Below are 16,777 nucleotides of genomic sequence, written 5' to 3'. Positions count from 1 at the left end.
GGTGTGGCATTTATGTTCCTTTACTGCTGTAAAATTTCTTAACCAAAATTTGGTGAATTTCACTAGTCTACCTCACATGTTGTTTATGATTCTAAATTGTCTTAAGTTGTGTCTAGTGTTCTTGTCCTTCATTTTATTTGGTGAATGTATTAAAATTCTCTCAACCTCCCCCAAAAGACCATGAAGATGAAAGGTGCATTTTAAAGTCTATAATCATTTATATTCCGATTATATCCGTATGTGTACAATTCTCTACTCTTAAAGATTTTTTTAAAAACAAGGGTTTTTTAAAATAAAGGGTGACAAAGAGTTTCACACCTTTGAGTGATGCCAAGTCAAGAATGCCCGTTTTATATATGGACAATCTGGAGCATAATTAAGTGCATCTTAATGACATTTCCCCTGATGTGTGCAGAAATATGGTTTACCAACAGCCAAACAGCATCATTTCCTTATCAAACATAAACGTACTATCTAGAAATAAAATCCAACAATTTTACTTTGCTATGTAAAAATACTTCCAAGGAGCTAAAGGCACAATTTTATTCACATCTAGTAGAGAAACCAACCATAAAATCATTATTTTCAACTTAACAACTGATTGACATTTCTCAAACAAGCTGTTTTCAATCCTGATAGTTCTTTATTTTTCTTTAACATATTTGCTATGGGTTGCTAATTTGCAATAGGTGTCATGAGAATAACCAAAATTAGATAAGTGTGACAAAAGGGTGACAAAGTGTTTCACACCCAAGTTAAGAATGGGAGAAAAGCGTCGCAAAAGGAGACTACTGCAATCCTACTTATATTCTTGCAGTAAAACCAACAATGCATCCTTTTCAAGAGTCATCATCTGAATTCCAATTTCTTCCCCTCAAGAACAATTTGAATCTCTTTGGCATCCAAAGTCTCATAAGTCAATAAAGCTTCTGCTAGGTTCTTATGCTCTTTTGCATGAGTCTTCAAGATATGTTTTGCTCGTTCATATGAGTCCTGAAATAGAAAAGCAGGTATATTAAGAGGCAGAAAACTTAGGAGATGCAAAAACCATAAATGAGAAAAGAAAAAACTTTAAGAACCCTAAAATTGCCCAATTTAATAATTTCTATTTATAAAATATAAAGCATTTGTAATTTTTAGATAAGAGAATTTTATTTACAAAAGAGTCACAAAGATTAATAAATTTTATGAACACTATTTTGAAGTAATTAACAGGTAATCAAAGTGATTTAATATATATCACTTGTTATATGACACACATTAAAATAGTTTTCTACTACCTTTATCCATTAGATCTTTCTATATTTAAATTTTTAACAAACCTAGAGATAAGGCAGTATACATGGAACAGATTTACTAAATACTTTAAAATTATGCTTCCTTCTACATCAGATACAAGGTCAATTTTAAAACCATCTGCAAATTAAATGGCCTTTTCATAATTCCTAAATTTAATGGAGGTAAGCACCAAATAGAACTTAAAATGCATAAAAGAAACTGTCATAAATTTCAAAAGAAAACTATTACATTAGCAATACCATAAATTAGAAAAGAATTTTCCAAAGAATACCGCAGAAGGTACATTAAATGTTTTGTAACGATTAAGTCTAGAATATTTTTACTTGCATCGTTGTCCATCCAGTTTAAAACAACAAGCACTAACCATACTGTGAAAGGACTGTTCTTAAATAAACAGTAGATGGCCACGTGTCATTTTAAGGATAACAGAAAAAGACTATGTTCTTTGATTTGCAAATAATGTTCTTTATTCAAGTAATACTCAGTGTTTCCATTATCTTTGAATGACAAGGTTTGTGTGCAAAAGAGACCATCCGTTTACTGGTGGAATGCTTCTAATCTTATTCAGGTTGGATCTTCTGTATGGCAATTCTTTCAAGTAGGAGCAGCTCTATATAAGGTGCCCAAAAAGAATCACTGACTTTGACATACGGATCATGTGGAACAACAAATAATCTATTTAAAATAATCTCTAACATTACATGCAGTGTTATCAGCTGTGCAGTTGATTCCTGAATATTTTTTTTTTCTTTTAAACATTTCTATCAGGCAGAAGAAAGTGGTCTACACTCACTCAAGGTAATCAATAGTTACTCCTTATTTTCTTTTGTATCATGAGTATTCTAAAGATTCTTGGTTCAGTAACGGTCACAACCTGAGGTTTCAATTCATTGCGTGGTACAAAGAGATTCCAGTATCTGTTGCTGTTCATCCAACCACTGTTGCTCCCTTTCCAAGTCTTCCTTTAACTTTTTATTCTTTGACTGAATAGTAGATAGTACCAATTCAAGATAATGTCTCAATTTTTGGAATTCTTCTTTTCCTAATGTTACCGGAACTTCTTCATTCAATGGAATTATTTCAGGAGTTTCTTCCATTGACTGAATTCAGCAGTCAAAAACTGCTTTTGCATAATTAATAATGAAAGCTTAACATTTGAACCAGGGAGTGTCTCTGTTCCAACACGTGATAACGATAGGGTAGGTAGAAAGGTAGAAATGAGCTGGAGGGAACAAGCATTAGTTAGGAGACCCCGTGCAGCTGCTCTTACTTGGGTCACAGATATCCTGCTCTGCAGGATACTAAAAACCAAGGGGAGCACAAATACCTTGCTCAGCAGGATACTGAGAACAAGACATTTCGGTTTAGCCTCCCATAGCAGGGTTTCCTAAAGAATTATGAGAAGATAGTGCGCTCGCACATGCCCCTAAATCAAGGTCATTAGAAGGAAAAATGTCAGAGAGGGAGTAGAAACATCCCACTAATCAGAATGTACATCCTGCTTTCCAGAACCATACATTTTAGTTTAGCTGGCTTTTTAATGGACTTCTCAAATAAATCACAGGAAATGGAGAGGTTCACACTTATGCCCTGGGAAACAACCTTGTGAACAAGAAGGGAGGATAGGACACTCAGCAGAAAAGGAGAAAGCTGCTGGCGAGGGAGGGGGAGAGAATTCTACCCATAGAGATAATGGGAGGAGACTGTTTCCCTCCCGTGGGTCAGCCGTTCCATGTCTTGGAGTGTACTTGCTTTATTAATTAACAAACTTCTTGCTGTCCTATGCGTGCACAAACTCTGTCTCTCGACTGAATTCTTTCCCTCAAGAAGACAAGAACTGAGGAAAAATGTCACTTCTGATAACATTCTTCCATATCTTTCCACATTTCTTCACATTTTTTAATAAGTTCTTTAGTATCTGCAACATCTTCTACAACTGTATGTAGCATTATCTGGATCTAGATCTTGCTGGCTCACTGACATGTGGCTTCTGTTTTTCTTAGTCTTGTAAGAAAAAAAGCCACGTGACCTTGGGCGAGTCACTTAAACTATCTGTGCCTCAGTTTCCTTATCTGCGAGGTTCCAGAGCCAGAGAAGAGTGGGACTCAAGGCCTGGCGGATGTGGGCTATCCAGTCCTGGGGAGGTGAGGGGCCACCACCACAGCTGTAGCTCCATATCCTGGGAGCTGCCAGCCCCAGCAGCAAGTGACTAAAATGTAAAAGCATTCAAAAGTTTGGTTCCCACAGATAACTCTTTTGTACTTTCAAACGTTCCATTTTTAACCTCAAAATCTATCACACAGAAAAATGATTACCTTAGACAAAAAGCTACTTTAAAAAATTAAAGTACACTCTGTACTTATCTGCTTTTTAAATAAAGCCTGTGAACATAGAAATCTATTTCTCTATTTAGCATATATGCTAGAAAAGAAAGGAAGTTTGCTCCTTTTGCCTCTTGATTTCACCAATTTATTCAATCTAGAAGGACCGGAAAAGACCTACGTTTCCCTTCTGTTACTTGGTAGTCTATACACTTGACAATTGTAATAGTATTATTACAGCTGATCCTTGATTTTCACACTTTTATTGCAACCCACTTAAAAGCTTCAATTGTCTTTCCAAAGGTGAGTTTAGATTAAGTTAATCAGTTCATCAATAACCATACTAACAGTTCATTTTTGGCAGTGTCTCAACATCTGTCTGTACAATGATTTTACCAATATTTGAGTATTTAATCATATTTTTGTTTGCCCTTACAAAACTGTGGAAAATATAAAAATGAATTTACAAACACCAAGAAGCATAGATCATATAAACGTAATATAATTATTAAACATAGACATCATTAGACTTTCTAAACAAAACCCTCACATCAACGGAAATAATCAAAGCAAATATATAAAATATCAGAAATAAATTATAGAAGATTATAGCTAAAAATGAAGGATAAACTGGCAATAACTTAAAAAACTTTCTTGGGATGAAACCCTTATGTTGCAACATGTTAAGATTACTATTAGGTTTTTACACTTTTAAGTTTCATATACATCAGAACCTAAAATACTATTAACTAGTAATCATTTCTCCTTAGGAACAACATAAGCTTGCCATCTAGTGGAGATAGGACCTACTGCCTTTCCAATCATTTCGTAAAGAAAGGATTCAAGTTTTCTGAGTTTTCAAAAATGTATTACAGCAAAGAAAGTATTTCTGATGTTCTAGGAGTATTAGAGTATACATAATTTGCTTAGAATAACATAAACAGTAAGGGAAAGAGAGAGAAGATTCTGGGAAGGCAGAGATTTCTTCTGAAACACCTTCTAAATCTTTCCATTATATAAACTTTCCCACATTGTTAACTACTTTAAAGCATTTCTTCCACTCTCTTAGTCAAAAACTGACCTTCCTGGGAAGACTGCTTTCTCGAGGCCCCCAAGTGGCAGGTATTTATTCACTCTTATCCCAGACACTTCAGGATAAAGAGGCGAGCTCTTTTTTCCCATCAACACTTCCAGACGATTACTATACTACCCTCTTCTATCCAGCACTATTCCTTTGAAGTTCATGCTATTTGACTATAGCCCTACCCAACATCCTTCACTGTGTCATCTACTACCCGAATTACAATCCTCATTCACTAAAGACTTCCGGCACTCAGTTCAGTCTTCTCCATTCCAAGACCTGCCTTCACGCACGCCCAAATGGAACACATATCCAGACCCATGAATCTCTCCCAACCTCAAATCTGCATTAAACCACCTGAAATTCAACATTTATAAAACTGAACTCATGATCTGCCCCCTTCCCAGCCATCACCAGTGTTTACTCAGTAAATGGCATAACTATATAGTTGCATGAGGCAGAAATCTAAAAAAATTGTATTTTAAATTTAATTAACAGCTCTCTCAGCAAAAACATCACAAAAGCATTTTGATTCCACTACATCAGAATCTCACGAACCCATCATGTTTCTCAATTTCCACTGTGACCAGCCTAACCCAAGCATCCATTCTACCACGACTAGATTACCATAGTACCTACTAACTGATCTTACTGAATCTACTCTTACACATGATCTTACCCTAATCTGTATTGGACAATGCACTCAAAATGACCTTTGTTTTGCTTACTCTGTATTCTCAGCACATGCACACTGCTAGGCACAAGCAAATAATAATATATGTTGACTAAATGTATGTCAAGAGTGGGAAAGTAAAAACTCAATAATTAATATCCCCCACTCTAATACCTCTTGTGGCTTTGCAGCTACAGAATTGAGTATTTATTGTCACTGATATAATCTGATTTTAGGCTACGGCAAGCATAAAGCACAGACCGAGTCTACGACCATGGGTTCTCTAACAACATATTTAAGTCGTGGTTGCAATGATACACCTACTATCTTGTACTTAGGCACAGTATGACTAAATAAAGAAGCACAGAAAAATATGATCATCACCTTTAGAAGGATTCTGATTTCTTGTTCAATAGCAGATTGCGTTTCTGGACTCAGTTTCCCTGTATCACTGTAGGTCATAACTCCAAGCTAAAACGAAAGGGAAAAAAGTGAACAGAAAAACCCCAAAATACTAATAAATGTTAACAGAGGAAGTACTACCCTATACCTAGGGAAATACATTTTACAGTGGGACAACAAAGAAATTCAATAGAAAAATGCCCTTAAGGGCAAAGAAATTTTATCATTCTTCCAAAAGTATGAGACTAAAATTAAGTGTGAGCAAGAGAGAAATTTTAAAATCCTAAGTATGGTTCTGAGTACTTTCTTAGAAAAACCTTGGCAGCTATTCCAAGTCCAGAAATCCACAATTCAAAGTAACAGAACTGCTTCATGGAACCACAGTGGTAATGCAGGAAAGTGAAATTGTGAAAAGGGTAAAGTACGGCAAGCTCAACAATACGTCTTTTATGTCATGTGAATAGAAAAGGCTAAAGAGAGTTTGTCTTATCATTTGGTTAACTCATTAAGTAATAACTATTACCTGTTCGAGCAGCTAGAATGGAAAGAGTGCTACATTTGATTACTCAGAAAAATAAGGTTTAGTTTAGTGTAAGTGGGACAAATTCATTTGGAATGAAACAGAGGATAAGTAAATGCTATCAGTTTATAATGAGAACCCTCTTTCACAGACACTTGGCACATATCATTTGATAGATGAGGAAGGATTAAAATTAGCCAGTACCTTTTCACTCATTCCAAATTTGGTAACCATCCGCTTTGCTATTCTCGTTGCATTATCAAAATCACTGGAAGCACCTAAAATTTTAAAATATACATAGAACTCAATTTATAAAGATATCTTTAAACCAGCAAATACAATTAAAACTAAAGACATTCTTTATAGCCAACCTGTTGTAATATGATCACTTCCAAATATAAGCTCCTCTGCCACTCTTCCTCCCATACTAACATCCATTTGTGCAAGTAGCTGAGATCTGGTTTCATTCCATCTGTCATTTTCAGGCAATAGGGACACCTAGACAATTGAAAAGGAAAAAATGAAGACACAGTTTGAAACACTTAAGTTAATAACCAGAATTATCACTTGGCTCTCACACCTTATTAATACCATGATGCTGAAAGCTCAAAGACATTTAGTACAGATGGTCGTCAGGTGATTGATGACAAAACCAGCAATTTATAAAATAAGGAAAATTCTTTACAAAGGAACAGCTCATTTTATAAATAATAGGTAGATTATGCTGCAATATGACTATTTTATCCTCCATTTCACAAAAATGTTTAAAATGTGCACAATTAGAAAGATGGGAGCATGAAACTTGTACTCGAGAAAAATCTTAAAAAAACTATTGAGCCAGGACATAATTACTTTCTGGGGGGAAGAGAGCAATTATATATTTAAGAATTATTCTTTGCTATCATTCCAGAATTAAATTTCATAATGTAAATATATAATATCCAAAATATTAAGGATATTCTTAATTAGCACATAAATTTCACAAGTATCTGTGATTTCAAGATGATTCAGAGAGATTAAGAAAAAAGTACCAACAAACTTAGAATGTAGCTGAATTTTCTTTTTAAATGTTTTCATCAGCAATTTCCTACATAAGCTTCTGGGCAGCGCTATTTGGAAGCAAAGAAAAATTACAAGATACTTACATGTCCAAGTGTTGGCCCTCGTGGCATAATTGTAGCTTTGTTGATAGGCATTGCATCTTTAGTGTAATATGCAATAATAGCATGACCAGATTCATGATATGCTGTGATGGTTTTGTTTTTGTTATCGATTTCCACACTTCTACGTTCAGGCCCTAAAGGCAAACATTTAATTAGATGAAATACTCCAGACATATTTAAATTAATGAAACCTATTTGCCTCAAAGTCATTCTTAGAGTATTCTTAGAGAAATATGATTTAATATCATCATTAATAGTTTAAACAGAGTAAAAGTTCTAATAACTGAGTAGAATTGACTCTACAACATATATAATCTATCAACTGAAATACAAAATTGTTACAACTATCATCTTAATCCATATAGCAAGAGAATGCTTAATTCTATTTCTAGAAAATGAGGTTCCAATTTAACAGGAATGTCATAACTAACCTGTTTCGAAACCAATTCAAGATTTAAAATAAAAATTAAATACTGAAAAAAGTAAAACTAACTATTCTTTCATCAGCAATATCAGACAAAAGTAAAACCATGGGCACTCATTCCCCCCAAAAGTGTAATCATGTAAGCTATACTTGTTCTGTAAGAGGCCAAACTATGTTGCTATATTTAAGTATATATTTTCATGTTCCTGCACTTTTCTTTTTTATAACCTTTCCCCCACATGAAGACTTTATTCTATAACACAATGAATAGTGTAAGACAGGAAAAAAAAAGAAAACCTACCCATTAGAATTTTATCTTTGGAAAACTCTAGTTCCTTCATAGTAACCATTTCTTTTCCATCAACAGCTGCCTTTAATGCAGCTTGGTTCACAAGATTCTCCAACTCTGCTCCAGAAAAGCCAACAGTACCTCGAGCTATGATTTCTGGATTGACGGCTATGTAGATAGAACATATTAAAATTTCAAAACAGCCAATAGAAAGCTTTTCACAAAGAACTCACGTTCCAAAAGAAAAAAAAGATAAGTTATCATGAACTATAATTTAAAATATTTATCTTAAAGAAACTGAAAAACTTACTTTACTTAAATTCAAAGGGGGACAAAAGCTAAAATTGCTATTAAATATGCCATTAAAATCGCCATTGGGACAAACCGCAAAAGTTCTTAAATTTAAATGAGTTTGTAAAAAACAGAAATGTAGAGCTGTCAGATGATAATTTATATACCTTCAATTATGACCTATATTGTTACTGGCCTAACCACAAATTCATAAAAGCATATTCATAGACAACATGTTGTTTTCTGAATTTCATCTTGAAATACTCTGGATATCAAAGCTCCCTTTATTTTAGGAAACATATTTGTTTTATAAACTGATTCAGGTATCTTTGAAAATACCACAGCTTTAATAGCTGCTTTTTTTACTCAGGTGGTCCATATTTCCATGTGTTTCTTTTACAGCGTGCTCCCCTCTTTTGGTCCCAAAGTGATTTTATCAGGAGGTACTATGCTCATAATAAACAGGTGTGTTTTCTATTATTTTATATTTTACATTCATCTTAAAAACCATTTTTTACATCTCCAAGTACTGTCTAACTGAATACTCAAAAGAAATTTCTTCAGAATTGGGATTCAGAATGGTAAAATCTCCTACATATATACTAATTAAGAAATGGACTTTTTTTTTAAGAGAACCCATAACTGGAAGGGGAAAAGGACACATAAAGGAACTGGTCTTTAAATACATTTATCAAGTAAGGACCACAAACAGGGTGCATTGATGTATTACCATTTCATGGAGATAACAATGTTTGTATCACTGAATTAGACTTACACTGATCAAACTTTATTTTATTGAGGTACCATTTCAAAATTTCTGTTCGACCTTTTACATCTGGTCTTGGAACTGTAACCTGCATGTCAAAACGACCAGGACGTATTAAGGCGCTAAAGAAAGAATACAAAAAGAAAATATAAATTAATAAGTGGATTATGCTGAAGATAAAAATAAACAGGACTAATACGCTAAAAAAAGGATGGAAAGACAGTGGCAAACAGAGGTTAGATGGAGTTTTGAACACACATATACAGATCCTGGTAAAACATGGCTCAAATAACAGTTTCAATAACCAAAAGGCAGAACTAAGGTTCACATACACGTACATCTGGACAGTACACAACCCTCAGAAATAAAAATATGCAAGTCAGTCAAGGAACAAATAATTCTACAGCAGTCTGTTATGAAAGCTACACACCCACCTTAACTGCTGTAAGTATAGAACGTTAAACTAGAGTCTTAGGCAAAGACAAACTATTTGATCAAATGAAACTGTGAATAACTTTTATAATAAAGTCAACAAAAATTTTAAACTACAGTAAATTTTATTTTAAAAATATGCCCTACACGGCAGGCCCAGTGGCTCATGCGGCTGGAGCTCCGTGCTCTTAACTCCTAAGGCTGCCGGTTCGATTCCCACATGGGCCAGTGGGCTCTCAAACACAAGGTTGCCGGTTCAACTCCTCGACTCCCGCAAGGGATGGTGGGCTCCGCCCCCTGCAACTAAGATTGAACACGGCACCTTGAGCTGAGCTGCCTCCCGGATGGCTCAGTTGGTTGGAACGCATCCTCTCAACCACAAGGTTGCCAGTTCGATTCCTCGACTCCCACAAGGGATGGTGGGCTGCGCCCCCTGTAACTAAGATTGAACACAGCACCTTGAGCTGAGCTGCCGCTGAGCTCCAGGAAGGCTCAGTTGGTTGGAATGCATCCTCTCAGCCACAAGGTTGCCAGTTCGACTACTGCAAGGGATGGTGGGCTGTGCCCCCTGCAACTAGACAATGGCAACTGGACCTGGAGCTGAGCTGCACCCTCCACAACTAAGACTGAAAGGACAACAACTTGAAGCTGAACAGCACCCTCCACAACTAAGATTGAAAGGACAACAACTTGACTTGGAAATAAAGCCTGGAAGTACACATTGTTCCCCAACAAAGTCCTGTTCCCCTTCCCCAATGAAATCTTTAAAAAAAAAAAAAAGAATATGCCCTACACACTCAAATTTTGTGATACATAAATTGTCAGGTTCTTTTAACAGCTTTACTGATATATAATTCACATACCACAGAATTTCAAGTGAATCCAGTGGTTTTTGATATATTCAAAATTGTGCAACCATCACCATAATCTCATTTTAGAATATTTTCATCCACCCTCAAAAAGAAAACCCACATCCACTGGCAGTCACCCCCCATTCTCCCCAGCCTCTGCCAACTACCGTGTTTCCCCAAAAATAAGACCTAGTCGGACAATCAGCTCTAATGAGTCTTTTGGAGCAAAAATTAATATAAGACCCACTCTTATTTTACTATAAGACCGGGTATAATATAATTAATATAATATAATATAATATCCCAGTCTTATTTTATTATACTATAAGACCAGGTCTTATACTAATTTTTGCTCCAAAAGACGCATTAGAGCTGATTGTCTGGCTAGGTCTTTTTTTCGGGGAAACACGCTACGAATCTACTTTCTGTTGCTATGGATTTACTCTTCTGGACATTTCATATAAATGGAATCATATAATACATGTGATGTTTTGTGATGGGCTTCCTTCTCTTAGTATAACATTTTTAAAGTTCATCCATATTCCAGTATGTATCAGTAGTCTACAAAAATTTGTTTTAATACTTACTTATCTAATGCCTCTGGGAAGTTGGTGGCTCCTATGATGATAACTCCTTCATTGGGTTTAAAACTATTAAAAAAAAAAAGTACCTTTGCACTAAAAATTAAAACATCAGACACAAAAATGCTCTACACAAAACTGTTTATCATTAATCTTAATTAACAGCAAAGAAAAAAGATCGATCTTTTTATGTACCAAATGATATCTCTATTTTTTAAAAGTACTAATAACAAATGTTAGGCCAGTATACTTCAATAAAAGTGTTACTAATAAATCACCAAAACATCTGTGATGACATATCTGCACAATATTTGCTCTACTTAGGAAAAGACCTGACACAAAAAGCTTGAGTACTTGACTAATTTCTGAAAAATTATTTTCAATTTTACCAACTGAAATGATTTGCTCCTAGACTTCCTATTTGGTTCCAGAATATCTTATATGACTTTGAGAAACATTTCTGCTTCTTTCAAAGCAAACATTTCTGCTTCTTTCAAAGCAAACCCACCTCTTGTTTTCCATATTATGAAAACTGATGCAAGCTTTTTACCTACCACATCACTCAAAGCTAGCCAAACTGTATAAAGACCAGTATACTCTCCCTTTACATCTCCATACAGACTACTTAATCTCAGCTGGAATCACTGCTTTCCTGTCATAATACAATAAATGAAAAAAGATGTAGCTATCACCAGTTAAAAGGAGTTGGTATATTAATTACCCCATTAGTAATAGAAACAATACAGTACTGAGAAGAGCTTGTCTTGATTTCATCTGTGAAGGAGTACGCTATTGCCTATAAATATTAACATTTTCCCTGTCTCTCAAATGTTACCAAATATATCACCATATTCCAAAGGCAGAAGAAGATTCAATTACCCATCCATTTCAGCAAGAAGTTGATTTATAGTTTGCCTTGAATATGGATGCATTGGAGATTCAATTCTCTTCCCACCAACAGAATCTAATTCATCAATAAATATAACACAGGGTGCATTTGCTTTTGCTTCCCCTAGGAAAACAGAAAAGATTCAAATAAGTTTAATGAAATCAACATTTTTGGACAAAATCATATAAATATTAAAAACCTGTAAGATTGTCAAAAACCAACAAAAGTTAGGGAGAAAATACACAAAAGGAGGTTTTTTTTTAACTGATTGAAGAACAGTAGCCTCAGAAGAAAAAAAACTATACCGTAAAGAATGATATATGATAAAAATAATCATTCATTCATTCTTCCTAGCTGTACAAATCACATACAATCAGGGTTGAGGCTAATTACTCTTTAATTACATATTACAGAAATTACGACTAAAATAAAAATAACAAAAACAAGAAAACCCAGCTTTTCAGTAGCCCCCAACTGCATCTAACACTTCTACTAGCTCTTCTGGCTGTATGTGGGGAAAAGCATAGCTAGCTCTGTTTTAGCTCACAAATTAAGTTACCTGAACCCAGAACCCCACAAGGGCTATTTCAGCTGATTAACAATCTTAATTACGTAGAAAAGACAGGGTAAAAAACCCTCTTTCCCTGAAATTAAGAAAAATTAGTATTGTATAAAAGATACATTAAAACGTACTAAAAAGATTTCTTATACGGCTGGCTCCCACACCCACAAACATCTCATCAAATTCTGATCCAGAAGCATAATAAAAAGGAACATCAGCTTCTCCAGCCACAGCTCGGGCAAGAAGTGTCTTTCCTGTTCCTGGTGGTCCAACTAAAAGAATTCCTAAAGAAAAAGAAAACAACAAAAAAAGTAAACAAGAATGATTTAAATTAAAAAACAAAAACAAATCCTGATATAAATCTATAAAACAAATAATTACTAATTTATATAATTTTGAAGTTGAAGGTAAATCAAAAGACCAATGTTTTTAAACACAGCAAAATATATTAGTCTCTACTAATAACTGATCCATGTCAGAACCTTTTCCAATACTCATTTTCCTGTATCATTTTAAAAAACGCATTTAAAAAAATTCTAGGAACATCTGGTGAAAACTGAAAAAATACGGAAGAATACATGATATTAAGGAAATAGTGTTTAATTTTATTTGGTAGGATAAATTATTGTTTATTTAGGACAATGTCCTTACTCTTAGCTGATGTATAAGAAAAGTATTTAGATAAAAGGTAGTTAATGTCTACAGCCTTCTTTCTAACTTTTCCGTGTTTGAAAAATTTCGCAATAAGTTTTCATAACAAGTTAAAACTTCCTGATTTACATGGCTTTTTCTTTTTCTAAACTGCATTAAAAAAAGGCAACAAAGCTGTATTAATTCTGTATTTTAGCATTAAAAAATTCTTTTTAAGGAAGGTCAAAAATACCCTGAAGACTATCCTTGTATTTTCCTTATTGTGATTCCTAACTGGTTTAAATCATCACCAAATCTTGGTACCTGAAGGTTTTCCCACGAATTTATAAAGTATTCCTTATAATCAGAAAGAAGAATGTCATTATTTTTATGGTTTTAAATATGTTCCCTATGATACTACAGTATTGATTTAATAAATGAACCCTAAATAATCAAAGATTCATGCAAACATTTTTATGTCCTACTGAGCATTCTCAGTAGAGATACTGGGCAGTATAAAAACAAGGCGTGTCCCCTTATCTCACCAAATCCATTTCTAGAACTGGAATCTACAATGATGTATAAATAACAAATGAATAAATCTAGAATTTGTTCTAAGGAAATAAGAATACGGGCAAAGCCTTGAGATATTAAGATGATCACCCCAGTGCTAACTAATAAAACATTAAAAACAATTTAAAACTTCAAGTAAATGGTTAAAGTATTGTACAACCATATAGAAGGACACCATAAAGTCATTACAATTCTGCACCCAATTCCAACTGTGGATTTTTCCCACACCGACCAACAAGCAATTCTATGACACCAGCTGGGTATCCTACAATGCAGCTCAATTCAGACACTACCCACCTGGAGCTAGCATTAAATCCCACTGGTAAAGAGGCCACTCCCCCAACCTTGAGATGCCAGTGGCAAGACCAGGTGGTTTCCTATGCTTCTGACCAACAGGCTAGTCAGAGGTTCCAATGTCTCCCTACTTAGGTATGATTAATTTGCTAGAGCAGTTCACAGAACTCAAGGAAACATTTACTTAGTAGATTACCAGTTTGTTGTAACATACACAACTCAGGAACGGCCAGGTGGAAGAGATGTGTAGGGCAAGTGAACCTCATTCTTTTGGGTTTTTATGGAGGCCTCATTACATCGGCATGATTGATTAAATCACTGGACATTGGTGATTAATTCAACCTCCAGCCCCTCTCCCTCCCCAGAGGTGGGGAGGAACTGGTGGGTGGGACTAAATGTTCCAACCATCTAAGCACAGACCCCATCCTTAGGTGTGTTCCAAAAGCTATCTTATTAACATAACAAAAGGAACCTTTATTGCTCTCTTCACTATAAAATTCCAAGAGTTTTAGGAGTTCGGTGCCAGAAACAGGGACTAAGAACAAATATTTCTGATTATAAATCACAATATCATACAGTCACTAAAAATCATATTTAGTAACTGAGAAAACATCAAAGCTAAACTGAGGAACATTCTACAAATTCGTGTGTACTCTACACAATCTTTAAGATCACAAATGATCCACCCTGACCCTCACAAAAAAAGACTGAGCAATTTTTTGAGATTAGAGAAAAACCTAAATGTTGTGTGTGAATCTGGAATGCGTCCTGAACCTGGGGTGCAGGGTGGAGGATGAGGGGACCTAACTACAAAGGGTATTACTGAGATAAATGCTGAAATTTGAATATGACTGTGAATTTGATAATAGTTTTTGGATCACTGTTAAATTTCCTAATTTTAATAACTGTACTGGAGGTTATGTGACAAGAATATCTTTATTCTTAGGAAATACACAATGAGATATTCAGGGATAAAGGAGTATTATATCTATAATTTACTCTCAAATGGTTAAGAAGTACATGTATATACAGAAAAGTAAATGAGCAAATAGGACAAAATATTTAAAAACTGTTGAGTTTGGGTTGAGTATAGATGGAGTTCTCTGTCCTATTCTTGCAACTTCATATAAAGTTTGAAATAACAAAATTTTAAATTACCAAAAAAGGTTATAGAACAGTATGTTCAGAATGAACACTTATTTATAAAATAGCAATTAAGAACTAAACTTTAATCAGTTAAATCTGGTAAAAACTGTACGATGTCAGGTGGTTGCTGGACTTACCATGGTGATCACTTCTTTAGGTATATAAATGTTGAATAACCACGTTTCCCTGAAAATAAGACCTAGCTGGACAATCACCTCTAATGCATCTTTTGGAGCAAAGATTAATATAAGACCTGGTTTTGTGTTGTGTTATGTTATGTTATGCTATGCTATATTATACCCGGTCTCATATTACAGTAAAATAAGACCAGGTCTTATCTTATTTTATATTATACTATTATATTATATATTATATTTATTATACCATATAAGACCCGGTCTTATATTAATTTGTGCTCCAAAAGACACATGAGAGCTGACTGTCCGGCTAGGTCTTATTTTCGGGGAAACACAGTATGCTATACACCTGAGACTAATATAATATTGTATGTTAGTTATATTTTAATAAAAATCTTTTAAAAAACGATAAAAACTAAATTAGTAATATATTATAATATTTCTTGATGTCAAGTCTAGTAAAGGGAAGATATCTTACCTTTTGGAAGTTTGCCTCCAAGCACAGTGAATTTTTGTGGACTTTTCAAGAATTCAACAACTTCCTGTAATTCTTGTTTAGCTTCCTCTACCTAAAGTGACACAATTTACCAAACAATTTTAAATAATTAGATTATCAAGCCATCCTCTTTGAAAAGCATAAATTTAATTGGAAATTAACTTGTCTCTTTGTTTCAGGGAAAGGAGTATACAAAAATTCCCCTTTATAAATACACAAAGGGTTTTCTCCTGGCCCTTGTCATTTATGCAGTCTCCTTACATATTCCAACAAAAGCCAGGTTTAACTTCTTGCATTTTTGAAAAAGTGCTTCCTCCAGTTAATAAAAACTGTTACATTCAAAATTCTAGTCAAAGGTGTCATGGCATTTGATTTAGAAAGCATTTGTGATTATGAGGCTGTTTTCATTATAAGGAATTACTACTAGATTATAAATGACTCAAGTCCCTAACAAATGCCAAAGGGCAGTGACTAAAATTAGATTATGGTGTACTGATATTGTTTTGTAAATGGCTGTGGCAAAAAAGTTTGTAAGATTTCATGCCCAAATATTAAATTTTGAAGAATTTCCATCGCTAGTGAGAATAAAGTGCAACATGGCCAACTAAGATGGCAAGCAGAACATTAGCTTAACTTTAAAAACTCTGATGTAAGATTACAGAAGCTGCCAATCAGAAATGGTGAGCAATTTTCCTAATTAGCATACTAGAAAAGTCAAAAATACTCAGTGCCGGAATGATACTAAAAATTAGTGCAGATGGCCAGATGTTAAACAATTGTGGTGGCAATATGCTGATTTAAAAAACAAGTCCATTAACGAGGCCAAAAACCAGGACTTGGCTCTACCAAGAAATACAGATCTAGACCTCCAGAATTAAATTTTCTAAGGAAAAAAATCCCAAAATCTTTTCATGGATGAAATTTTCCAATTTAAAAACGTTGGCTGCCAATTTACAA

The 16,777-nt window shown here is 34.4% G+C and overlaps 1 protein-coding gene and 1 pseudogene across 1 annotated transcript in view; both read right to left on the bottom strand.

The window, feature by feature from the left end:
• Positions 1-529: 529 nt before the first annotated feature.
• YME1L1 (YME1 like 1 ATPase) overlaps positions 530-16,777 on the bottom strand; it is a 44,314-nt gene continuing 28,066 nt past the window's right edge. The window contains exons 9-19 of the mRNA XM_019749130.3: positions 15,803-15,893; positions 12,676-12,828; positions 11,973-12,105; positions 11,100-11,162; positions 9,239-9,351; positions 8,185-8,340; positions 7,442-7,593; positions 6,668-6,794; positions 6,501-6,574; positions 5,759-5,845; positions 530-993 (exon numbers count right to left, since the gene is read on the bottom strand). Of these exons, the coding sequence (XP_019604689.2) occupies positions 850-993; positions 5,759-5,845; positions 6,501-6,574; positions 6,668-6,794; positions 7,442-7,593; positions 8,185-8,340; positions 9,239-9,351; positions 11,100-11,162; positions 11,973-12,105; positions 12,676-12,828; positions 15,803-15,893 (1,293 nt within the window). The 3' untranslated portion in view covers positions 530-849. The remainder of the gene's footprint in view (positions 994-5,758; positions 5,846-6,500; positions 6,575-6,667; positions 6,795-7,441; positions 7,594-8,184; positions 8,341-9,238; positions 9,352-11,099; positions 11,163-11,972; positions 12,106-12,675; positions 12,829-15,802; positions 15,894-16,777) is intronic.
• On the bottom strand, positions 1,692-3,419 carry LOC109456702 (centromere protein K-like; annotated as a pseudogene).

This window comes from Rhinolophus sinicus, chromosome 1 (assembly GCF_057876585.1).
Source record: "Rhinolophus sinicus isolate RSI-liver-muscle chromosome 1, RSI-T2T, whole genome shotgun sequence".
Classification (NCBI taxonomy): domain Eukaryota; kingdom Metazoa; phylum Chordata; class Mammalia; order Chiroptera; family Rhinolophidae; genus Rhinolophus; species Rhinolophus sinicus.
The sequence above is the reverse complement of the archived record's forward strand: the minus strand, read 5'-3'. Positions and strand labels throughout refer to the sequence as shown.